Consider the following 22,304-nt stretch of genomic DNA (forward strand, 5'->3'; position numbering starts at 1 on the left):
TTTCAAATGTCTTCATTAGAATCATTTAATCTGTAATGACAGCGTGATGTTGCTGCTGTTTACTCAGGACTTTATCTTAAAGGCACTTCCTCCTTGTAGGCACATGTCAGCAGAAACCTCTCGACGCTGCTCTCAGGAAAACACTGCTCTTCTCTGTCCCTTATCTTTCTAAGCTCTGGCACAGAAGTAGCACGACTTCTTGAATACTGATCTTCTTAGGGAGCATCTTCTTCTGCTTTTTTGTGGATTCCTTTATATTTAAGGTTCGTACATTCACACATCAGATTTACCCTCAGACTCCTGCAGGGGAGGATCCTTGCAGGTCTTGCCCTCTGGCTGCCGTCAGGCTGCAGTTACAGCAGTGTTTGGCTAGGGGACGCCACAGGAGCATCAAAGTGCTTCAGCTGTTTGACTCATGACCTCGTGAGGGCAGATCATCAAGTTTTATTCATAATAAATCACCTCCCATCCCTTACAGGAACTCTGTCACTTTATACAATTAGCTTTAGAGATCATGTGGGAACAGGGATTTCCCATACAAGGTTAAACTTGGATATTTTACTATTAACCAGGCTTCATGTGAACATCTAAACATCCTGTTAAACAAGCCCTTTGCAGATTCACAGTTTTGATGGGTAACCCTCATTAAAAGGAAACATAACAGAAATAGAAAGTCTACATATGAATAAAGACACATCTTTGTGCTGACTGTGTGATGAGTTATCTGAGCGTCTTTCAACAGTTTCTATTTTATCTGATCTGTGAAAAACAAAGAGAAAAAAATCTCTCTTCATTTCATTAGCAGGATTGTCTCTCAAGGTCTCCAACACATGAAACTTGTTTACTCGCCGCTTCTCGCCAAACAATTTTAACACGTTCAGGCAGAAAGAAAATAAATAAACCGCAGTCAGTCGTGCAGTTTGCGTTTCCCCTTCCAAAGCTAAATCCGGCTTGTCTCACTGAACACCTCCCATCCTCTTTGGGCTTTTTTTTCTCTCTGCAGCCAAATGATTCACAGAAACTCTCTATTCCTCTGCTGCCTTCACGGCCTGTGGGAAAGATGGGAAATGTGAACTTCCCCCGTTGTGGAAATATCTCAAGTTTCAGCCAGTGGATGACCGAACTTGTGACGACACACACCTGTAGTATGTGGAAACTGCATGATACAGACAATAACTATGTGTAAGGTGTGTTCTAAATGTCCTGGAAACATTAGCCAAAGCTTTATAAAACAGTACGTTAGAGAAATATTAGTGCAAAGTGGGCTAAATACAGGAAACTGGATTACAGTTCTATTCAAACATTGCTTAAGACAAGTCGAAGGTGTAGATTTTAGTGAGGAGGGCATTTACCCCCCCCCCATAAAAAATACTTTTATTTTGATAAATCGACAGAAGACAACACAATAGCACAAGATGGTGGATAAAAACTTACCAGAATTTATTAAGTTTATATATATACATATAAATATGTATATATATACATGAACTCAAGGTAGGCCTGAGTTATAGCTATAAACAAACTAAACTCAGTAACAGTTATTTGATAAATATCAGTAATTAAAATCACTATTATATTATTGTATACATAAATAAAACATATAATAGTAATTCATTGTACAGTAATGCATATTTTAAGAATACAATGCGAACTAAAACAAAACCTAAAACATCTCAGTAAAACTGTTTTAATAGTTTCAGCCGCCCTGAATAACATCTGACGTCTTCTACTCCAACACACACTGCTGACGGTGTTTCATTTGTAATCATCTTTAAGTGGTGTGGATGAGAAACAGACAGATCAAAGTTATTATATTACAAACATTGGTCTCGTCCAGATAGTCTCTGACTGAGGAAATGCTAAGTGTAGAAACCGTTCCCAGTTTTCCCACAGTCATTAAATGTAGCATCTCGGTCAGAGGGAGCTTAGCTAATTGAAGTATTTTATTTACTGTTTTATAAACTGTGTGTAAAATCTAAATCCACCGAATAACTTTATCTGTCAAATAAATGTGGAGGCGAAAATAAATACTTCCTCCCGAGTTCTCGCGCAGAAGAAGAAAGAGTTACAGAAAATGGAAAAACTGATGTACTTAGTTACCTTCCACCGCTGGAGAATTCATCAGAAACCAGTTTAAAGTGAACGTTTATTGCTTTTTCCCATGGGACGTGAACGCAGCCTCTCCCTTCTCTTCTTCTTGCGCTCTCTCTGCAGGGCAGCAGGGGGTGATGGCTTGTTCCTGGAAGAGCCCAGCCTGCCTGCAGAGTCACTCACATTCCTGGCTGGGATTCAATGACTGAGCCAGACACACAAACACAGAGGGAGGGGGCGCGTGAGAGAGCGCGAGAGAGAGACCTAGACGGAGCGCGAGGGGGAGGGAGAGAGAGAGAGAGAGAGAGAGGGGGAGAGAGAGAGAGAGAGAGGCTGGCTCTCAGACTTCTCATCTCCATACAGTCAGAGTGAACTGCGGGGGCAGACGGAGCGGGTTGCTGCAGTCCTCGACAGCGGAAAGAGCCGCAAATAAGGATTTTTTTATCGAGCTGTATCGACTCACAACTCCTGCTTTTGTTTCATTTTCGCCTACTTCTCTTTGGAATCCGACAAACGGAACTTTGGGCTTGTGTGGAGTTTGGAGAGCCGGGTTTTCCTCCGGATATGGACAGTCTGCGCCCCGCTGCAGGGAGCGACTGGCCGGTGTTCACTCTGTAGGCTCGGGAATAAAACTGTAATCTGGGACTTTTTCACTGGATGTTTGATGAAGCGCTTCGCTTTTTCTGTTACTTCTGGGACGCCGTGGATTTACCAGGTTCAGGAACGGATAGATACTCGTGATTCCCGGTCGACGCCAAGAAGGATTTACGCTTTTAAAGTTGCAGGAAAAACATGGAGACTGTAAGTCGGCAGAGCTTCCAGCCTCATCCGGGACTGCAACAAACTCTGAAGCAGTTTCACCTCAGCTCTATGAGCTCTCTGGGCGGACCGGCGGCGTTCTCTGCCCGGTGGCAACATGAGCTCCTCTTCAAGAAGGACGGCAAGGAGCCCGAGCCGGTCCTGCAGCATCTGCCGCCGCCGGTGATGCCTGGCCCGCTCTTCATCCCGTCGGACCGCTCCACGGAGAGGTGCGAGACGGTGCTGGAAGCCGAGACCATCTCGTGCTTCGTGGTCGGCGGGGAGAAGCGCCTGTGCCTGCCGCAGATCCTCAACACGGTGCTGCGGGACTTCAGCCTGCAGCAGATCAACTCGGTGTGCGACGAGCTGCACATCTACTGCTCCCGGTGCACGGCGGACCAGCTGGAGATCCTCAAAGTCATGGGGATCCTGCCCTTCTCTGCGCCGTCCTGCGGCCTCATCACCAAGACGGACGCGGAGCGGCTCTGCAACGCCCTGATCTACGGAGGCGCCTACCCGCCGCGCTGCAAGAAGGAGCTGAGCGGAGGCGCGCTGGAGCTGGAGCTCACCGAGAGGAGCTTCAAAGTCTACCACGAGTGCTTCGGCAAGTGCAAGGGCTTGTTCGTGCCGGAGCTGTACACGAGCCCCAACGCAGCGTGCATCCAGTGCATGGACTGCAGACTCATGTACCCGACGCACAAGTTCGTGGTGCACAGCCACAAGGCGCAGGAGAACAGGACTTGCCACTGGGGCTTCGACTCGGCTAACTGGAGGGCGTACATCCTCCTGGGCCAGGATTACACGGGGAAAGAGGAGAAGGCCCGCCTGGAGCAGCTCCTGGACGAGATCAAGGAGAAGTTTGACTTCGCCAACAAGTACAAGAGGAAAGCTTCGTCCAGGGTGAGTCTGTCCTCGGGCTGCTGCTCTGGTTCTGTTACTTCTGTCTGTACTTTGTGGTTCGTGTGTATCCCCCCCCATCCTGAAGACCCAGTTTATGCTTGCAGCAGCTTAAAGTGCATGTTAGCCCCCTCTTCCTCCCTGTGACAGCACAGAGCTTGAGCCCACTTACACTGATCCGTGCACTGTGGCCCCTTGGTGGGACCTCATGGCCCTCTGTGTTCGGGGCTCTCTGAAAAATCACCCTGCATGCTTCCAGAAATAGTTCCAGCTGGAGGAAGTGAATCCCAGAGAGGATTCCCTCCAGGAACTGAGTTTGTCCCAGTTAGAGAACACATAAAAGGGTTAATCCTGACTCCTTACTCACTCCCCTGAACGCATCTTCATCTTATCACACTGATGTCAGTTGTGTAAAAGGTGTGTATCTATAAGGAGCCTCTAGGTGTTTGGTCATCATTGACATGTTGTCACTAATTGAGCCTCACCCCGCGGTGACAACAGAACACCTCAGATGGTCATAAAGCCATTATTTACCTCTCAGGCTGCTCTTTATGAGCCTGCACTGTAAATACAATCTCATTTACCAACAAATGGCTCAATGGGAAACAAGAGTCAGAGGAGGGGGAGTGTGTGTGTGTGTGTGTGTGTTCAGACAGAAGGGAGGGAAACACTCGTACTCACTTCTTCAGATGAAACATTTCCTGCACACATTCAGCCGCCGTGTGGTTCTTGATATTTGGACGTCATGTTGATGCGCTCATGTTTGCGCTCTGCAGACTTCATGTGTCACACACGCTCTGTGTCGTGTCTGTCTGCTTGTCATGTGTCGCTCTTCCTGTGCGTATCTTCTGTGTTACCATCGTTTTCCTCTGATTCTCTCGAACGCTCTGAAATATCTGCAGAATCGGAGCGTCCGTGCACATGTTGGCTGTGTGACCAGATAAAGAAGTTCAGACTAAAGTTGCGACGATTTATCGATTGGTTGACTGAACGAAAATTAACAGGCAACTATTCTGATGATTGATTTATTGTTTTGAGTTATTTTTCAGGCGGAATTGTCCAAAATCTTTCAGCTTCTAATGCGACAATTTGCTGCTTTTCTTTGTCAAATCTGAAAATGATTGAGTTTTTGGATGCTGCGGTTGGCTGTTGGACAAAATAAGAAGGAAGTTTGTGCTTTTGGAAATAGTTTGGAGCTTTGTTTGTTTTGACATCTTAAAGATGAGTCAGTTACTTGTGAAAATGAGGATGATCATTGACAGACTTGGTTCAGACGCTGTATCTGGTTCCCCACGCCTCCCTCTGACTGTACGTCTGTATGAGCAGCTGGATTATAATCCGTGCTTTGGTGTGCATGCAGGCAGGAGTTTGCAGAGTTGGGTGGTAGACTGATAAAAGGGATCCCACCCCCCGCCCCTCCCCCTAGAAAAAAGGCCAGTGCAGCCATTTGCATGAACTGTTACACATGAATGGAGTTGATGAAGCAGGGTTTAGAAGTATTGTGGTGGAAACATAATATGATCCCAACAAAGGGGAGCATTCAGCAAACATCAGACCCACCACCCCCACCCACAAACATCCACCTACCACGGGCCAGCAACCCACCTCTGACACACACACACACACACACACATACACACACACACACACACACACATACACATACACACACACACACACACACACCCCAGCTTACCTACAGTTTAGTTGGACTTACAGATCCAATAACTGTGCGAGGCGTAGCGCTAACAGCTAACATACTTCTGACCCTGCACGAGTCACAGGTACATTCTGCATTTTTACTGGTTGAAATGACTGCGTCAGTTTGTTTTCAAACAAGCTAAGCTAACGTTAGCAGCAGCCCCTCCCTGTGTGCTGTGTTTGCAATCCTGATTATAAATGTTAAACATCTTTATTGAGTGTTGCTCAAACTAACGTCTCACTCTGCTCGCATCGTGCTGTTTGCTGTCCAAACGTCAAACACGACCAGACGTCAGTTCTTCTTTGCTGCTCTAGTTAGCGGACATCCTGTAACACCTCCATGGTGGCTGCACAGAGCGGCTGGCGGCGCAGGCGGGGAAGAAGACATGTATTATATTTATGGATAATAAATGACGAGACATTTGTGAAACTGGTATCGGTATCAGAAGAGCTCGTGTTGACGAGGCTCAGAAAGTGTTTACACGTCCCTGCAGCCGACCACTGAAGCTCCTTTCACACAAATCCTCCAAAGAAAGAGAAATCAGGGAGACCCTTGAAGTCCTGACGAGAGCCAAAGTCCTGCCATGCATGGTGAATACCCACTCCTGGCACACACTTTCATTCAGGCTCGAGTGGGCACACCTCGAGGACCCCCACTTCCAGGGGCCTCTTCTATTTTTATAAGTGCCGACGGGGCACCCAAGTGTTAAGCCCCAGGCTCATTTCAGCCCGCTTTTTAATTCGACTCCTCTTTTTTCTCGCTCAAGTACCCCGTTTCAAGAAAGGCTAATGAGCGCGTACACGCCGGGTAGGAGTTCAGGAATATTTCTACATTTACGGCTCTTTGTCAGCGCGTTTCAGCCGAGCAGGGGCACTTTGAAATGTTCCTGCAGGATGTGAGCAGAAGCGCCAGGCTGCTGCCTTCTACCTCTCGGCGCACAAGAAAACGCCATCATGTGCGTGCTGTCAGCGCAGGAACCGGACGACTCTGTGAATATTAATGAGGCCTTACAGAAGTGTTAGCAGCAGTCTCGCATGCAGACAGACACAGGAAGTCATATTGCCACACTTCCCTCCTCGCAGACGCTCTTCTGAGAGCTTCCTTCTGAGACGCGCACACGATGCTCGTATCTGAATCACTGATCGCTTTAAGGAGAACAGCTCTCTGCTGCGAGCCTGCAGTGTGAGTTTGCAGTAAAAGTTCATTCTGAGTTCTTATCTGAGGGGATGTGAGCCGCAGCTGATTGTAAACAGAAACGCAGCGAGCGATTGAATTGTTGAAATGAGTTTATGTGCAGGGTGTGGAGCCCTCCTCCGCGGGCGGCTCCTGCCAGCGGCTGGCTGCGAGGCCTCTGGTTTCTGGCTGCTGCACATGTGGGTGGCACACATAATCAGCGGCTTTCCGCATCAGGATGTTTAGATAAGGATTGCGGCTGCAGATTTAGAATGTCGCTAACTTTATAATTCGCCCTCAAGATGATGTGATTTCTGCTCAATCCGTCTGTTTAAGGCAGATATGAAACAGAGAGTCGGGCACAGAGGACGGATGGCGGGGGGCGGAGGAGGGTGGTGCTAACAGTCAAGCTGCTCAGGCTTGACTCACGCTCGATTCAAAACCAGCAAGTTTACGTCACACTTTGCTTCTTTTGGTGCCTTCCTCGAGGGCGAGGAGACTGTTCAGTCTCACTCGCTAACAGCAGCTTCTTTTACAGATGAAGGCTCGTACATGAGAGGCAGACAGGCAGACAGGCAGGCAGACAGGCAGGAAGACAGACAGGCAGGCAGACAGGCGCTCTGTGTTTACATTACAGGAGATTTCATACACACTCTGCAATGTGTAAATCTGCAGCTGAATCATTCGTCCTGAATGAAGCGTCTGTGTCGTCTGTGTCGTTCGGCTGCTGGTTGCAGAAGAAAACAAACTGAAGACATTTTTTAGTGAATTATTCTTTAAATTGTGAAAATAAATCAGCACATGAACGCATCACGAATGCCTCCCCCCAGACGTGTGTGATCCAGTCAGAAGGATTAAGCATGTGCAGAAGCCATTTTGTGTGAATGCTCCACATATGTTGTGTTCCTGTGCTGCTGACACCCTGCACATTCCTGCACGCTGCTGCCTCCATGCTTCCTCCGGCGGGCTCGCACGGACAGACTTCACATACAGCATGGAGCTATTACGTCCTGAGCAGGAAGCAGCTCGCAAACCTGATGTGTTTTGGTTTGAAAGTCTTGCTCTGGAATATTTGGCCTCTCGAACATGCAGGAGCCAAAACTTCCCCTTTTACTTCCACATCCACCCCCACCCCGAGGAGCCGCTCGGGATATCTGGCCTCCAGCTGAAGGGGCCGCTTGTTTCAGGAGGGGGGAGGAGGGGGCTCGGCTCAGAGGAAGTGAACTCCCCAAGGGGATATAGGCCCATGTCCTGTTTCGTATGCAAGGCGCAGAGTTGGCTCAGCCTGCTGACAGCCAGCCATGTCCGCCCGGTGGACGGGACAGCAGCTGGTATCTGTGCATGTTAATGGCTGCCCGGGAATATTTCGCTCTGTTTGGCTGCAGAGCTTCGTTTTGTTTCAGATTCAACGCCGCTTTTTCTGTCTCGATGGTTCTCAAATTTAGAATTCTCCTCTGTGCTTTGAGGAGGAGGAAGCCAGGAATTCAATTATCCCTGTGTAATGAGCTCTGCTGCCGGGCCGGGCCGGGCTGCCAGTCTGAGCTGTAATGGAGGACTGTGAGTCCGTCCTGCAAGGCATGACTGAGGGTCGTTGAGATCAATGCCACATTGACATTCAAGTGTCTTTATGTCAAGTGTGACTGAGAAGTCCGTCTCTCCCTGAGCTACACAGCAGTCGTCCTGCAGCTCAGCGGCTCGTTGGCTCCGAAACAAACGACCCGTTTTCCTGCCAAAAATCTGACAATAAATCTACATTTGTGTCGACCTGCAGGCGTGGAGCGCGCTCACAGAGAACACCTTTCTAATGATTTGGACTGAGAACGCTCTCTGTCTGAATAGTATGCAAATTAAAGTAAATTAAAAAGAGGCTATTTAATTAGTAGTTAAGTTTGTGTGCTGAAACTTCAGCTAATTACTTTCCACATATGCCGCCGCGCTTCCTTTTATTCGTCTTCCACTGCGCAGAAAATCAGCTGCAAAAAAACACATTTATTTTGCTCTTTTCTGGGACACAAATGTTCGACTTTGCTTCAAGGCTCCTCGACAGAAAAAGTGAGGAACAATTCAGCTGTGAGATGAAAAGTCAGCGCTGTTTTTGATGTGCCTTTAAACGTGTGTGTGTGTGTGTGTGTGTGTGTGTGTGTGTGAGTGTGTGTCTGTGCACGTGTGTGTGTGTGTCTGTGCACGTGTGTGTGTGTGCGTGCAGACAGCAGAGCAGTGAGAGGAGAGGGAGGCGAGGAGCATCACAGGTTACACAGCTTGTTGTGCTGTCTGGAACATTTCAGAAGGCTGCCATTGAAGCAGCAGCGGAAAATGAATTAAGTGCAGTGATTCTTTTCATTCAGAGTGTCTCTGTGCCAGGAGCTGTTTATTTCAAAGCCTTCAAAGTTGTGCGAACAAAAAGGGGATTTTCCTGCTTGCTGCTTGATTGTTCACCAGGGATGAAAACACGGAGAAAACACTGAGTGTTGTTGTAGATTCTGACTTCACCGACACTTTACAGGCGGAGCTGCGAACACCTGGTGTGTGTTTGTCTTTGCCTGTTAGTAACCTCTGAGGATGTTCTGAAGCATGCAGAGAGCCTGATGGCTCCTTGGTTATCGTAAAGCACTAATGCAGCACACTGAAGATAAGTACGGCTCTATGAAGCAGGTGATCAGTTATTGGCTCTTTATTTTATACTTTAACTACTGCCCTTCATAAGGAGGAAGGAGAAAATGAATGAGGAGAAGATTAAGCACCCTGTCATCATGTGGCCTCCCCTCCCCCGTCTCCCCTCAGCCACCGGCCTCTGCCTCCATCAGCAGTGGCTTCATGTAGATGTGTCCTCCTGTCAGTGTGTGTGGAGGAGGAGGCGAGGGGCAGGAGAACAAACCTCTCTGGAGCTCCTGTGCCACCTCCCACCTACAAACCATCCATCCATTCAAAGATGGAGGAGAAAGAAGTAGTCCACGTAGTTGCGGGCAGCCATGCATGTAAGCTGTCTGGGAAAGCGCTGCTGCACGCAATGCTCTGAGCGAACCGGGAGAGCATGCGTGGAAACAAAGTACTTCCTCCCACTCACTGAAATCCCCGTCAGAATATTCATAGCCTGCCGATAAAGCGAGAAAGCAACAAGCAGCGGCTATTCTTAAGTCTTGGAAGGACCTGAGCGTGTCTCAGAGGGATTACTGTCAGAGCGGCACGGCAGCAGGAACCCGCTGACCTCCTGCAGGTGGAGGAGAGGCGGTGCTGCGCTTCGACGTCTGGCTCCTGAACGACACTGTGTCGGTTTTTTTGTGAGCATTCAATATTGATGGTAGGTTACCGTAGGCGGTGAGGTCCACTATGTTTATTTAATGAGAGGCTCTTTGAAATATTCATCCACACACATGGCGCTGTATTCCCCGCTATTGTCTTAACTACACATCCTCTAACCTTTCGCCTCCTCTAACCCGCCCTGCAGCTCCTTCACCGGCGGAGCGGCGATGCTCCATGCGAGGCCAGAAACACGCTGAACTCCTGCGTTTCTCTGTTTCCTAAGCAGCACAACGCTTCAAGCTACACGCGGTTACTTCCACAGCAAATTTTAAAGTTCGCACAGTTCGTCAGAGATCTGCAGGTGGAGACGAAAATAAGAAACGTTTAGACAGAAGCTATAAAGGTGTTTCATGAAGACACGCAGATGTCTCCTCGACGCCACGGCTGGGGGAGAGTATAAAGGCTGGTTCTGGATGGGTCCGCTCCTCCACCCGTATGCATCGCAGACGTGAGAGCAGTTATGTTTCTGTTTGTGTAGACGTGGGGGGGCTTGTGTTGCTCTCTAACCGGGCTTAACTTCTGTCTCCTACTGCTGACAAAGATGCAGCATCTGACATCTAATCTCAGTACCACTCATCCTACTGATCTCATGTTGTTAGCGGCCTAGGCTAGCAGCCCCCAAAGCCCTGCCTAAAAGAAGCAGATTATTCAGTTTTCAGCTGCTTCAGTGACGGAGACCAGGACGAGACCTCTGCAGGTAATTCAGCTCCTCGTAGAAACCTTCCGAACAACGACCACTGAAGGAATCCTGGGCTAACACTGGGCTAACGTCGTTAGCAGCAGACGTAAACTCTAACGAGTGAACCCTCCTGTTTCCTCAGGTTACTCAGATGATGTATCGAGATGTTAGTCAGTAAAAACTTCCTGATTGTTAAAGCAAAGCTGCAGAGATTAAAATAACGTGTGAGTGAACAGCAGGACGGACGTCACAGTGTCTCTGTGAGGACGCAGCGTTAACACGCAGCCAGGCGGTTGCATCATCATGACCTGGGATACTGGGGGGGTTGGTGGGGGGGTTTACTTTGTGCTGCGTCAGCCCAGGAGCGCTCTTTGTATATGACAGCACTGTTGGCCTCTGGAGTTGCCCCTCCCCTCTCTATTTACACCCCCCCCCCCCCCCCCCCCCCCCCCGTGCAGCCGTGTGTTTGGGAGAGCAGCCAGCGCCACACGACCTTTCCCTCCCCAAATAAAGAGGTGACCCACCTCACCCCTCGCCTCCCTTCAAGCGCTGACGGCCAATCGCGTGCTGCTGAGTCGCTCCCACGGGGGCAGATGGCTGTCTGAGGGAGGCACACACACACACACGCACACACACACACACACACACACACACACACACACACACACACACACAGTGATATAATGAACGTTTGCGTGATGAAAGGTGCTCTCGGATGTGTTTCAGATTTCTACCTGGCAGAGCGTGTGTGTGTGAGACAGGGGACATTAGAACAGCATCCTGCGCCTCATTTGGTGTGTGATTGGGCGAGGGGCTGCTTGACTGTGTGATTTGCAGTTGTGTGTGTGTGTGTGTGTGTGTGTGCGTGCTTGTTTGTGCCTGGATCAGCTGTAGGAGGAGATTAGCATGAGCTCACTGCCTACTCATTTCCATCCCCATCTGCCTGTCTCCCACAGTGATGCTCCCCCTCCTCCCCCTCCACACACACACACACACACACACACACACACACTACGAACTACACACATACATGAGCACAGACATCCACACAGCACCCAGATCCCGCCCCCGCATGCCTCCTTAGTCTTATAATGAATACAGCAGCAGACAGATCTGCGTGCATGCACACAGCAGTGTGCAGCAGCACATCCACCAGCCTTGGCCTACATTCCCTCCGTACCGTCCCGTCAGAGGCCGCCGCTCCGCCCCAGACTGTCGGGACAGACTCGCACACTGTTGGACTGCTTCCTCTGCAGGCACCTCGTCCTGATCCTGTTTGAGTTTGGGAGCGGGACAGGTAGCGACAGAGAGAGATTTTCAGGCTAATAATAAGCCGCTAATCTTATTTCTGATTGAACTGGCACGATTCCACCGAGGAGGACGCTGCCAAGTCGACTCAGCAGCTCTGTGAGATCTCTGTCGAGTGGATGGACGCTGATAGCACTCAGAGATATTTATGTTAAAGAGGAACAGCAGCAACAATCATACATTTATAAATATCCAGCTCAGCTGGTCGTACACTCACCTCTGATTTGAAGCGATGAATAGTTCAGTCTTTTCGTCAGCGCGTGTCTGTTGTCTGATGATGAAAAGTTAGAGAATAAGAAAACCTGCTGTGCCTTTATGTTGTTCAGACTTCACTGACTGACGTCTGGAGATACTCCAGGTAATGACATCACAATAATCACAAATATAGACACTATTTTTACTTCAATCAAAACGCTTAAAGATATTACACATTTATAAAAACTGAGGAATGAGCTCACACTGAGCAGAAACACGAAGACTCTGATTTTATTGTCCAAATGTGTGTGGATCTATTTAATGTGATTTAAAGTATATATACTTGTTCTATTCCCGACTGTTGCAGCTATTTGGTGCATAATCTACACGGCTAAAAAAGAAAGAGGATTAACCTCAGCCAGCGTCGGCCTGCACTGTTTTTACCATCTGGCTCGTCTTTACCGGCAGAGCGCACGGCACGAATCAAATCTATCAGAGCCAAGACTGACCGGGTTTAAACTCCCACAGCAAATATTTAGAGCCGTCCTGGTGAGACGTTTGGTTCCTCTGTGTGCCATTTAGTCGTTCACCTGTGTCATTTGAGCTCTGATGCTGTGGGCGAGGTGTGACGGGCGACAGGCTCTGATGCTGTGGGCGAGGTGTGACGGGCGACGGGTTCTGATGCTGTGGGCGAGGTGTGACGGGCGACGGGTTCTGATGCTGTGGGCATCGGGCTGCGATGCTGTGGGCGAGAGGTGACGGGTGACGGGCTGCGATGCTGTGGGCGACGGGCTGCGATGCTGTGGGCGATGGGCGTTGGGCTCTGATGCTGTGGGCGACGGGCTCTGATGCTGTGGGCGACGGGCTCTGATGCTGTGGGCGACGGGCTTTAAGTTCTTGAAACGGTGTTCAGCTCTGATAACAGGCGTCCGGTCTGAAGACAAACACTGAGGAGCGCCTCAAAGAGCTCGAGATGTTCTTTCAGTTGTTGTCCGGCCCGTCGGGTCCGGGGAAACCTCTTTGTTGTGCGCTCTGTTTCCTTGCAGTGACTCTTCGTGGAGGAGGGGGGGGTGGTTCAGGGGGTCACTCTGGCTTGGCCTCAGCCTTGTGGAAGGGCAGCTCCCAGGAGCTCTGTGAGGTATTGTTGTGTGAGCGCGGGTGGGGGTGGCGATGTGTCCGCTGGCTAGCCATTGTCACCTCCTCCTTTGTGGTGGGTATCAGCTGTGGATCTGTGATTGTGGGACAGATAGAGGTGATACCCCCCCCCACTGAGGGATGCTCAGTGCTCCCAAAGCGCCTGAGTCATGGACCAGCGCTCATTGTTTGCCTCCCCCTCCTCCATCCTCCGTCCTCCCTCTTACGTCTGTTTGCTCATCTTTTCTGGAAGCGTCATGGCTGCTGCCGTCAGCAACAACAAAGAGCAGGTTTGTTAACATGTATAAATGATCTCAAACAGTAATTAACCCTTTAATGCAAACACGTACCTCTAAAGCTGATAAATTAAACATCAAGTACCAAAACGGTTCACGAGACTTTGAGGACGATGATCTGTAGCTGCCTGTCGCCTTCATGTCGGAGCTGACGTCCTCTAACGTTGAGATAACGTGTTCATCATCAGATATGTGACTGTCTGATGATTATCATAAGCAACTTATTATTTGCACTTGAAGCTGTTTTGCATCCAACCCACAGTTGAAACAGAATCCTGAGTCGAGACGAGACTAAGACCTTCAGAATCGTTTCCACCTGACCCGACCTCTTCTTGTAAACGTCTGTCGTTCTAACAATCAGTCAAAGTTCAGCACAAAGTTGTCTTGTTGGATCAATACGGCAGGTCGGTCCACCTCCTGATTAATCCAGTTTAAGATTAACCAAACCTGCGTGAACACGACTGAGAGCGGCCGGATGTGAGTATGAGTCAGAGCGGACGAATAGAACGATCTGAGCTGTCACACACTTTACTGCCGGGAGGATACACCTCTTCTGAGAACAGGCAGCTCCGGACCCGCTGCCCTGTCTGAGGCTCGGCCACGCGTTTATGTCCCTCAGTAAAGCTGTAAAGATTAAACACTGAAGGCAGACAGCCGTTTGATTCTCTTCCTGCTGAAATGGTTCATTAGCAGAGAAAGTTAAGCACACAAATAAGAGAGTGTGTGACGGTTTTATATCAGGGCTTTGTTGAGGTGGAGGTGGGACATGATGAAAGGTGGATTAAAGAGGTTTCTTTTTCCTTTGATGGAATTGAAGGAAAGTTCCCGCCTATTAAATCCACTTACTCTGATCGTTTCCTGTAGACGTCTCTGTGAGCGTCCCTCTGATATGTTTGCTCTCCACGTTTACTTGTTCGTGTGCCACACATGGTGGCTGTCGCTCTGGCCTCGTTGGGTCTCAGTCCCTGAAAGTCTCGATCTTTATACACTCTGGTCTTAGTCATGACTTGGTCTCGGTTATGGTGGTGTTAATGGGAAGTTTGGCGGGTGAGATCACTGGGTCGAGGTGAAACCTCTGCAGAGGGCAGGTTTAGGCTGGTTCCAGTCTGTGAGTTCAGACTGCAGAGGAGGGTAAAAGTTCAGACTGTCAGAGCACAACTGTTTTATTCAGGACAGAAACAGAAACAGAGTCAGTGAAGTGCAGCCACACCTCAGCTGCAGCTCCTCAGGAAGTGGAGGTGGAAGGTGTGTGTGTGTGTGTCTGTGTGTGTGTGTGTGTGTGTGTGTGTGTGTGTGTGTGTGTGTGTGTGTGTGTGTGTGTGTGAGGCAGTAAAGGGGTAGGTAGGCCTCCGCAGGCTCAGTTTACTCCTCAGGAATGAAGTGTTGGAAACAAAGTCTTATAATGTGGTTAACATGCTTCCTGCAGCGCGGCCGGGCCGTCCCTCCCCTCCAGGTCACAGATCTGCTGCAGCAGTGGTCGCGGCCGCACTCACGCTGATGAGGCGGCCACGAAGACGCTAAATAAAACAATACTCTGAAAGGAGATCCGTCCTGCTGGCACAGACCCCGAGTTCTCAGGTTCAGGAAGCCTCCACCAGCCCAGACTCGCTCCTCTGCTTCAACCAACCCCCCCTTCATTGACTTCACATCCTCACCCTCCCCCTGCACACACACACACACACACACACACACACACACACACACACACACACTGTTCATGTCTCATTGTACAGAACACACATTTCTGCACATACTCTTGGCTCTCCCGTCTCTGCACACACACACTGGGTCCACTCCTGCGGGGCAGACAATAGCCCTCTTGAAGCCCTCGGCGTATAATTAATGTAATTGTAGATCTCTAAGACAAGGTAATGTGTGGAGTGTGTAACGGCCTCCGACCCGCGGCGAGCACAAAGACGGTATTCTCCGCCGTCTTCCTTCAAAGAAGCGCTGCCAAAGCTACACTGAGCTGCAGGACATCTGTGTGTGTAGAGCCCACCGCCATCTATATACGTCTGCTGTCACCGTGTGTGTGTGTGTGTGTGTGTGTGAGCAGGAGGGGGAGGGGTCGGACATGCTGACTTATCCCATGTGACCTCTAGCCTTCTCACTGGGCTCATCTGTCTGCCCTGTTTAATTATCTTCTCTCTCTCACACACACACACACACACACACACACACACACACACACACACACGTGCACACACACAGAGGTCAGGGCTGCAGCTGAACCTCGCCACGCCACGACACCCGCCCTCCCCTCCCCTCCTTCTTAAATTTCCTCTCTGCAGGCACGGCTGCTGGGTGTCTGCACGGCTCTGTGGAGGATTAGGCCAGACGTGTGTGTGAGTGTGTGTATGTATGTATTAGTGTGTGTGTGTGTGTGTGTGTGTGTGTGTGAGCGCTTGCAGTTTGCATATCATTCACAGTTTTCCCACCAGTGTTATCACAGCGACGATGCACGTCTCACACATACAACCACCTTCCATGAAGGAGCAGATCAGATCACTCTGACAGATCTGTTTATTATGGTTATTACCCAGAAGCAGGCGATTGGGCGAGAGGCGGGGTCACACCTGGACAGGTCACCTGTCACTCACAGGGCTGACACACAGAGACAGACAACCTGTCACGCTCACACTCACACCTACGGTCAGAGTCACCAGTGGACGAGCATGTCTTTGGACTGTGGGAGGAAGCTACGTCTGAACCGGGAATCAAACCAGGAACCTTCTAGCTGTGAGGCGACAGCGCTAACCACTGCGACCCACAGAACCAGAACAGTTTAGCAAATGAAAGCATCTTTTTACTTCCAGGGAAGAACAGTAACAGAGTTGTTTCTCGTGCGAGCGCATGGACGTAAATAATCCATTTAATTGCAGAAACATGTCATCAAGTCATTCCTGGTTTACTGACTGACTCTACGCAGACCGCTGCTGCAGCCAGTCAGCATCACATTCAGCTGACAATCAGCTTTAATTGTGCACATTATCACAACATGAATTCTGCAGACTTCACATCGTAAACATCCTGCAAAAGCAGTCAAATCTGAGTCGTGGAATGAGAGTGGTGTTGCCCAGCCGTGGCACAGTAAACCCACTTCATGGTGGCTGATTGGCATGCTGTGAAAATCTGGGACACAGTGATGAAGATTAGAATCAGAGGAACAAAAAGCTGCTTCGTGCTGACGGCCGGATGTAAATGTGATTTCTCTCCTTTAAGAAGCGATTTCAGAATCACATTTGGTCCTGAAGGTTGGACCCAATCACACGCCTGGTGACAGATGCATTTGTGGCTCTACAGCCAGGTTGAGGTGTGTCCTCTTGTCAAGATTTAAACTCGATCTGGGTCCATGGAGGTACTTCAGGTCAGAGGCGGAGGAGGCTGTCGAGGCTTGATTTTCCACAGAGCAGAGTTTGTTCTGAGAGGGAGGCCGTGTTTAGTCTCGTCTCAAGGACAGAGCCGGAGGTGTTATGTCTCTCTGTCTCTCCCCTCCTCTTCTCTCTCTCTGTTGACCTTTTATGTTTTCATGAACTGGCTACTTCCCCTGTGTCAGACCCCCTCCCCTCCACCACCCTGCCAGACCCCCCCCCCCACCCTTGGCGAAGGCATCCAGCTCAGGAAGTGCTGTGAAACATCAGATTCCACTTCCTGCAGCAATCAATACATCTCAGGTCCAGCAGACGCACACACACACACACACACACACAGCTGAGAGTGCACAGGCGTGTTCTCCGTCACACACACACCTGGAGTGATTTCACGCTGTGTGCGTGTACGGAGGCCTTTGAATCAGAACAACGTACAACAGAAGGATCCAAGTTTAAAGCTTCAGATGGAAGAGAAGCGCTGCAGAGTCCTGGATGTCCTTCAGATTCGTCAGCTAGGAGCCTTCGACTGTCGAGTCTGTGAGCCACCACCTCAAAGCCTAAACGGCTGCGTGCGTCCTGCAGGTCTGCCATCGGTCCACAAAGGATTCAGGATACCGAACATAAAGAAGTAAGAAGAACATAAAGGAAATAGCAAAGTACACCTGCTCTACTTTATTTGGACCTCATCCCACACCGTACACTTTTAGCTCTCAGCTCGGCATCTAACCTAATAAGCAATACCGCCTTCTGTACTGCTTGCAGCAGTGCCAGGCTACTCAGAGCTACTCTTAAGCTAAGCTAACGTTGGTCAAAGATGATCGATAACTGTCCGAAACCAAGAACAACCCGGCCTGTGTGAAAGAGTGCAAAGTTTACCAGGAAATCGACCGTTCCAATCTGACGGGACTGATCAGTTTGTCGTATTTTACCGACTAAAATCTGCACAGCAGAGAATCTGAAGCTCAGCACGGTTCATGCTGCCAGTTTAATGCAAACCGCCCGCAAAACCAGATCAAACCAAACAAAGCAGAAGTTATTCTGACGCTCAGGAAAAAGCAGAAGCTTCATGCTCCGTGATGAGGCTTGCAGGTGGAGAGAGGGAGGATATTAGGTTTATCATAATGTGTAATATAATATTTAATCAAGCTTGAATGATCCCAATTAAACGTTATAAAAGCTCATTGTCAGACTTTATGTCCTCTTAAATTCAGATCTAAATCATGCAGTAAAATCTGGTTTCCGCCCTGTTTCTTCAAGCCGTCGTGCTCCGTGTGGACGTTGAACAGAAGCAGCAGTGAAAAAGACGGATGCATGGGCGAATTGAAGAAGGGATAGATGGATGCCTCCTCCCCGGCAGCAGTAATGAAATGATAGATCCCTGATGTGGATGGGAGCAGAAGTGAAGCGATGACCTCACAGCCACCTAATCGCCGCGCAGGGACGAGCCGGCGGCTAATGTGTCCATTAGCCTTCCCTCGGCCAGAGGAGAAAGAAACCTGGCTAAGAGAGAGAGAGAGAGAGAGAGAGAGAGAGAGAGGGGGAGAGATGGTGGACAGGAAGTAACACGAGTCTGACGTTATAAAGTCAATTTAATGTTCCTTTTTAAGATGCATTTGTGGCATCTTGTCTTCTTGCTTCTGGTGGTTTTGTGAGATGTAGTTGGAGTGAAACGGAGCGTGAAGCCTGTTTCTGGTTCCTGAATCATCTGTTGAATCGGATGTTTGGGCTGGAGATGAATCCAAACAGAGCAAGACGTTCGTACCTGTAAAGTCTGTCCCACTTTCAGAAGTCACAAATAAAAAGCAGGAGCAGATAAAGAATAAAACCTTTGTATATTCCAACTCTTGCACCAGCATGAGCCCGTGTGAGCGAGCGAGCGAGGGTCTCTGTGGTTGTGTAAATGTTTTCAGCTGGGGGTGGGGGGGTCCTGTTGTTCCTTGCCTGGCCTACAGTTCATCAGTGGGGGTCAGAGAGGTTGCTGATACCAGAGTTTGCTCCAATGGAAGCCCCCTCCCCCTCGTCATGTGAACCGTGTGGGGTGACTGTCGGTGCACAATAGCCAGAAGCCGAGGGACGGCCTTTTTGTGCAAAATGAAAACACAGCACATGTGAACAAGCGGAGCCGCGCAGCGTCACATGTTCACCTGCTGCACGGCCAGGGCCTCCTACTTCCCCTTTCTGCGTACAGCCGGGGTGAGCAGAGTGTCGGCATGTCGGCCACAACAACCCTGCAGACTGTCAGTCTGAACTCGCACCGCAGAGCCGTGGCAGCCAGCGACTTCTGGTTTCAACACCACACCGACTTCCTGTGGCGCCTCCGCCCTGCTGTCGGAAACATCTTCGGTTCTCCTTATGCAACAGAAGCAAGTGTCTGTAAACTATTGTCACAGAGTGTCAGCTCTGGTGTTATCTTTTCACTTCTGCAGGCCTTTTTTCTCGTCCTGGTAAAAACTACAGCAGCAGCGACTGCCTCCAGGAGAGCTGATCAGCTGTCACACATTCAGAGACACGCACTGATTTAAAAGGCTGATTTGTTTGCATCACTTTGGAGATAATTTCTATCAGGAAGAAACACGAGCGAGAAGATATTAAAAACATAAATGATGTTGCTGCTGTATTGGTGTGACATAAAGGAACAGACAGAAGTCCCCTGCTCTTCTTTTTTTGACCTCATCCCACGCCGTACTTTTGAACTTCTCCGCTCGACACTTGATCCAGTGAAGCCTTTTCTGTGGCGTGCACTCACCAGCTCAGCTAAAGTAAGACTCACATAATCAATAACTGTCCTGAACAATAAACATCACGGATACTGGAAAAGCTCACAGACAAACGGCAAACATGTTGAGAATAAGTGTTGTAACATCTGCAGTGCACAGAGTGTGACAGGAGTGTGACCAGAATCAGACCCGAGCTGTAATATAATGTGGTCCCATCAGATGTCCTGTAGTGCTGGCTAAAGGAAGCTCGTGTCTCTCTGTGTCAGACCAGCAGACCCTCCTCCCTCACCACTGGAAGTCATGTGATTTGGCTCCGGAGTGAAGCCTCTCACTCTCCTTCTCTACCCGTGGCTCACTCTCAGTCGCTCAGCCTCTCCCAGAGTTCACCAGAGGAACAAAATGTCCGGCTCCGGAGTGGAAAGCTCCAGTGTGTGCTGGCCGGCAGGCTCGATTTTGAGGCTGCCCAGCTCCCTGCGCTCGACCAGAAGGGCCTCTTTGTGCTCTGCCCTCACAAAGATGCACCCCGAGGCAGCGAAAAAAACACACCAAAAACAAAACCTACAGCAGTGTCCAGGCCGAGGGGGGGGGCTGCCTGCAGGCCTACACGCAGGGTCCAGGAGGAGCTGCCAGAATCGGAGGTTACAAATAAAACCTGGTGAAAAGGCCGGAGAGAAACAGGAAGGAAGCTTTCCATCAGAGCTGAAAAGGCCCCACGTGGTCGGCTTCCTCTCATTCCTCTTCCTCGTGTGCTAACCCATGATGGCCGTGCATGTTGCAAGCAGGACGGGCTGGTGGGAAAATACTCGTTACTGTCGTATAGGTCCACAACGTACACATCCCAGGGAGCAGACTTTAATGCAGACCAAATTGCACACTTGTTAAAGATGTGTCCAGCTGTAATCAGGGGCTCTGAAACAGAGACCTGCTCTCTCTGACTGAGTGTGTCGGGGATTCCTGCAGTCACATGAGTCTTCAGGTAATTGTGCTGCAGAGCAAACAAGTTTAAAGGCGAGACGGCGACAAACAGGGACAGTGCTTTAACAGAAATAACAAACTCATGACTATCAGCGTCTCTCAGAGCCATAAACTGATACCAGACACAATCTGTAGGCGGCTGCGTCTCCGCTCAGCCGCTGTGACCGGCCTTTATTTGCTCTGTGTGTGTGTGTGTGTGTGTGTGTGTGTTTCCATACAGTAGTGCTAATGAACTTTGAGCCTCGTCTTCAGTCCTCAGCAGCCGTCTGTGATAGTGAGGACAGAGCCGGCAGCCGCGCTAATGTTGTTTTCTGCCCTTGATAATGCTGTGACCTGAGTATACAGCAGCAGAGATACCTGACACACACACACACACACACACACACACACACACACACACACACACACACACGCAGCGTGGTCCACTTATTGTTGACTGCTGGGCGCGTCGTGCAAAGTCCCATTCAGAGTGTTAATGAGGCTAACCTGAAGTTCAGCGACCGGCGGTTCATTACAGAAATAGCTCTGAGGTCCTAGAGAGCACGGATAAAATGTGTCATATTCTGTGTGTGTGTGTGTGTGTGTGTGTGTGTGGGTCGATAGCTAGCTAGCTACCATGGAAATTTCTATTTCAGTCTACTAGTTGGATGTGGGGGGGCTGCAGACAGTCGGACACCTCGATGCCAGAGAGAGGGAGGGGGAAAGCGCTAATGGATTCACTTTAGTGTGTGTTTCAAGGTGCCAGACAGTGTTTCTCTCCCCCTCGCTCCCTCCTCCCTCCCCCCTCCCTCCCCCCTCTCAGAGAGGGCTCGGCAGCAGCTCGAGCATTAAGGCGAGGCAGAAAAAACCTACTCTCCCTCTTCCTTTCATGCTTGGAGAGAGCTGCAGCATTAAGTGAGAGAGGCATCAGACTAGTGTGTGTGTGTGTGTGTGTGTGTGTGTGTGTGTAATGCACCGCCTCCACACAGTACCGCGCAGCGCTCCGGCCCCTACATTATCCCAAATGCTGCGGCTGTGATTGGAGCGGTAATGTGGTTGCTAAGCAAATGCAGTTTTCTTGGACTAAATGGGAGCGGGCAGGACTGCTTCCTGGCTGGCTGGCTGGTGGGCCGGGCTTGGGTGACTCCAACGCTAATGCTGCTGCGTGCTAGCATGACTCACACACAGAGACTTACACACACGCACATGTAGAGATATTTCACTGCAGCAACCAGACAAAGCTCAGAAAGTAGGTCCTCTCTGTTTACCTGCGTTTGGTGGATAAAAAGCTGAGAGCTGTGTCCAACATCTTTTAAGAATGATCTCACTGCAGGCGACCGATGTGAGACGTTTCAGGCTGTTCTGATTCCACTGTTGGAGTGAAACATACGCAGATGTGTCTGCACATTCAGAGGATTATCAAGCTGGAAACAAACAGGCCTTTTCTACGTAGCTTGTGCTCTGATATGAGCACGCAGACGGACTCAGGAAGCTGCTTTATGAAACATGTGATGCAGACAGAGCTGAGAGTAAAAGTCTATTTACATAGCACCTTTAAAAAACGGAACAAAGTGCTTTCAGACAAAAGAGAAAGAAAGATGCTCTGATAAAAAGAAAGAAAGGAGGCCAAACAGAAGTCAAGGTTAAGTTATGATAAACAGAAACAAGAAGACAGAAGACCTGAGACAC

At 49.6% G+C, this 22,304-nt stretch overlaps 1 protein-coding gene across 1 annotated transcript in view; it reads left to right on the top strand.

The window, feature by feature from the left end:
- The first annotated feature begins 2,465 nt into the window (after positions 1-2,465).
- skia (v-ski avian sarcoma viral oncogene homolog a) overlaps positions 2,466-22,304 on the top strand; it is a 73,734-nt gene continuing 53,895 nt past the window's right edge. The window contains exon 1 of the mRNA XM_069659876.1: positions 2,466-3,789. Within this exon, the coding sequence (XP_069515977.1) occupies positions 2,884-3,789 (906 nt within the window). The 5' untranslated portion in view covers positions 2,466-2,883. The remainder of the gene's footprint in view (positions 3,790-22,304) is intronic.

The sequence above is a fragment of the Semicossyphus pulcher genome, unplaced genomic scaffold, assembly GCF_022749685.1.
Source record: "Semicossyphus pulcher isolate SPU_LCO1_2020_fin unplaced genomic scaffold, fSemPul1.0.p SCAF_13, whole genome shotgun sequence".
NCBI classification, from domain to species: Eukaryota; Metazoa; Chordata; class Actinopteri; order Labriformes; family Labridae; genus Semicossyphus; species Semicossyphus pulcher.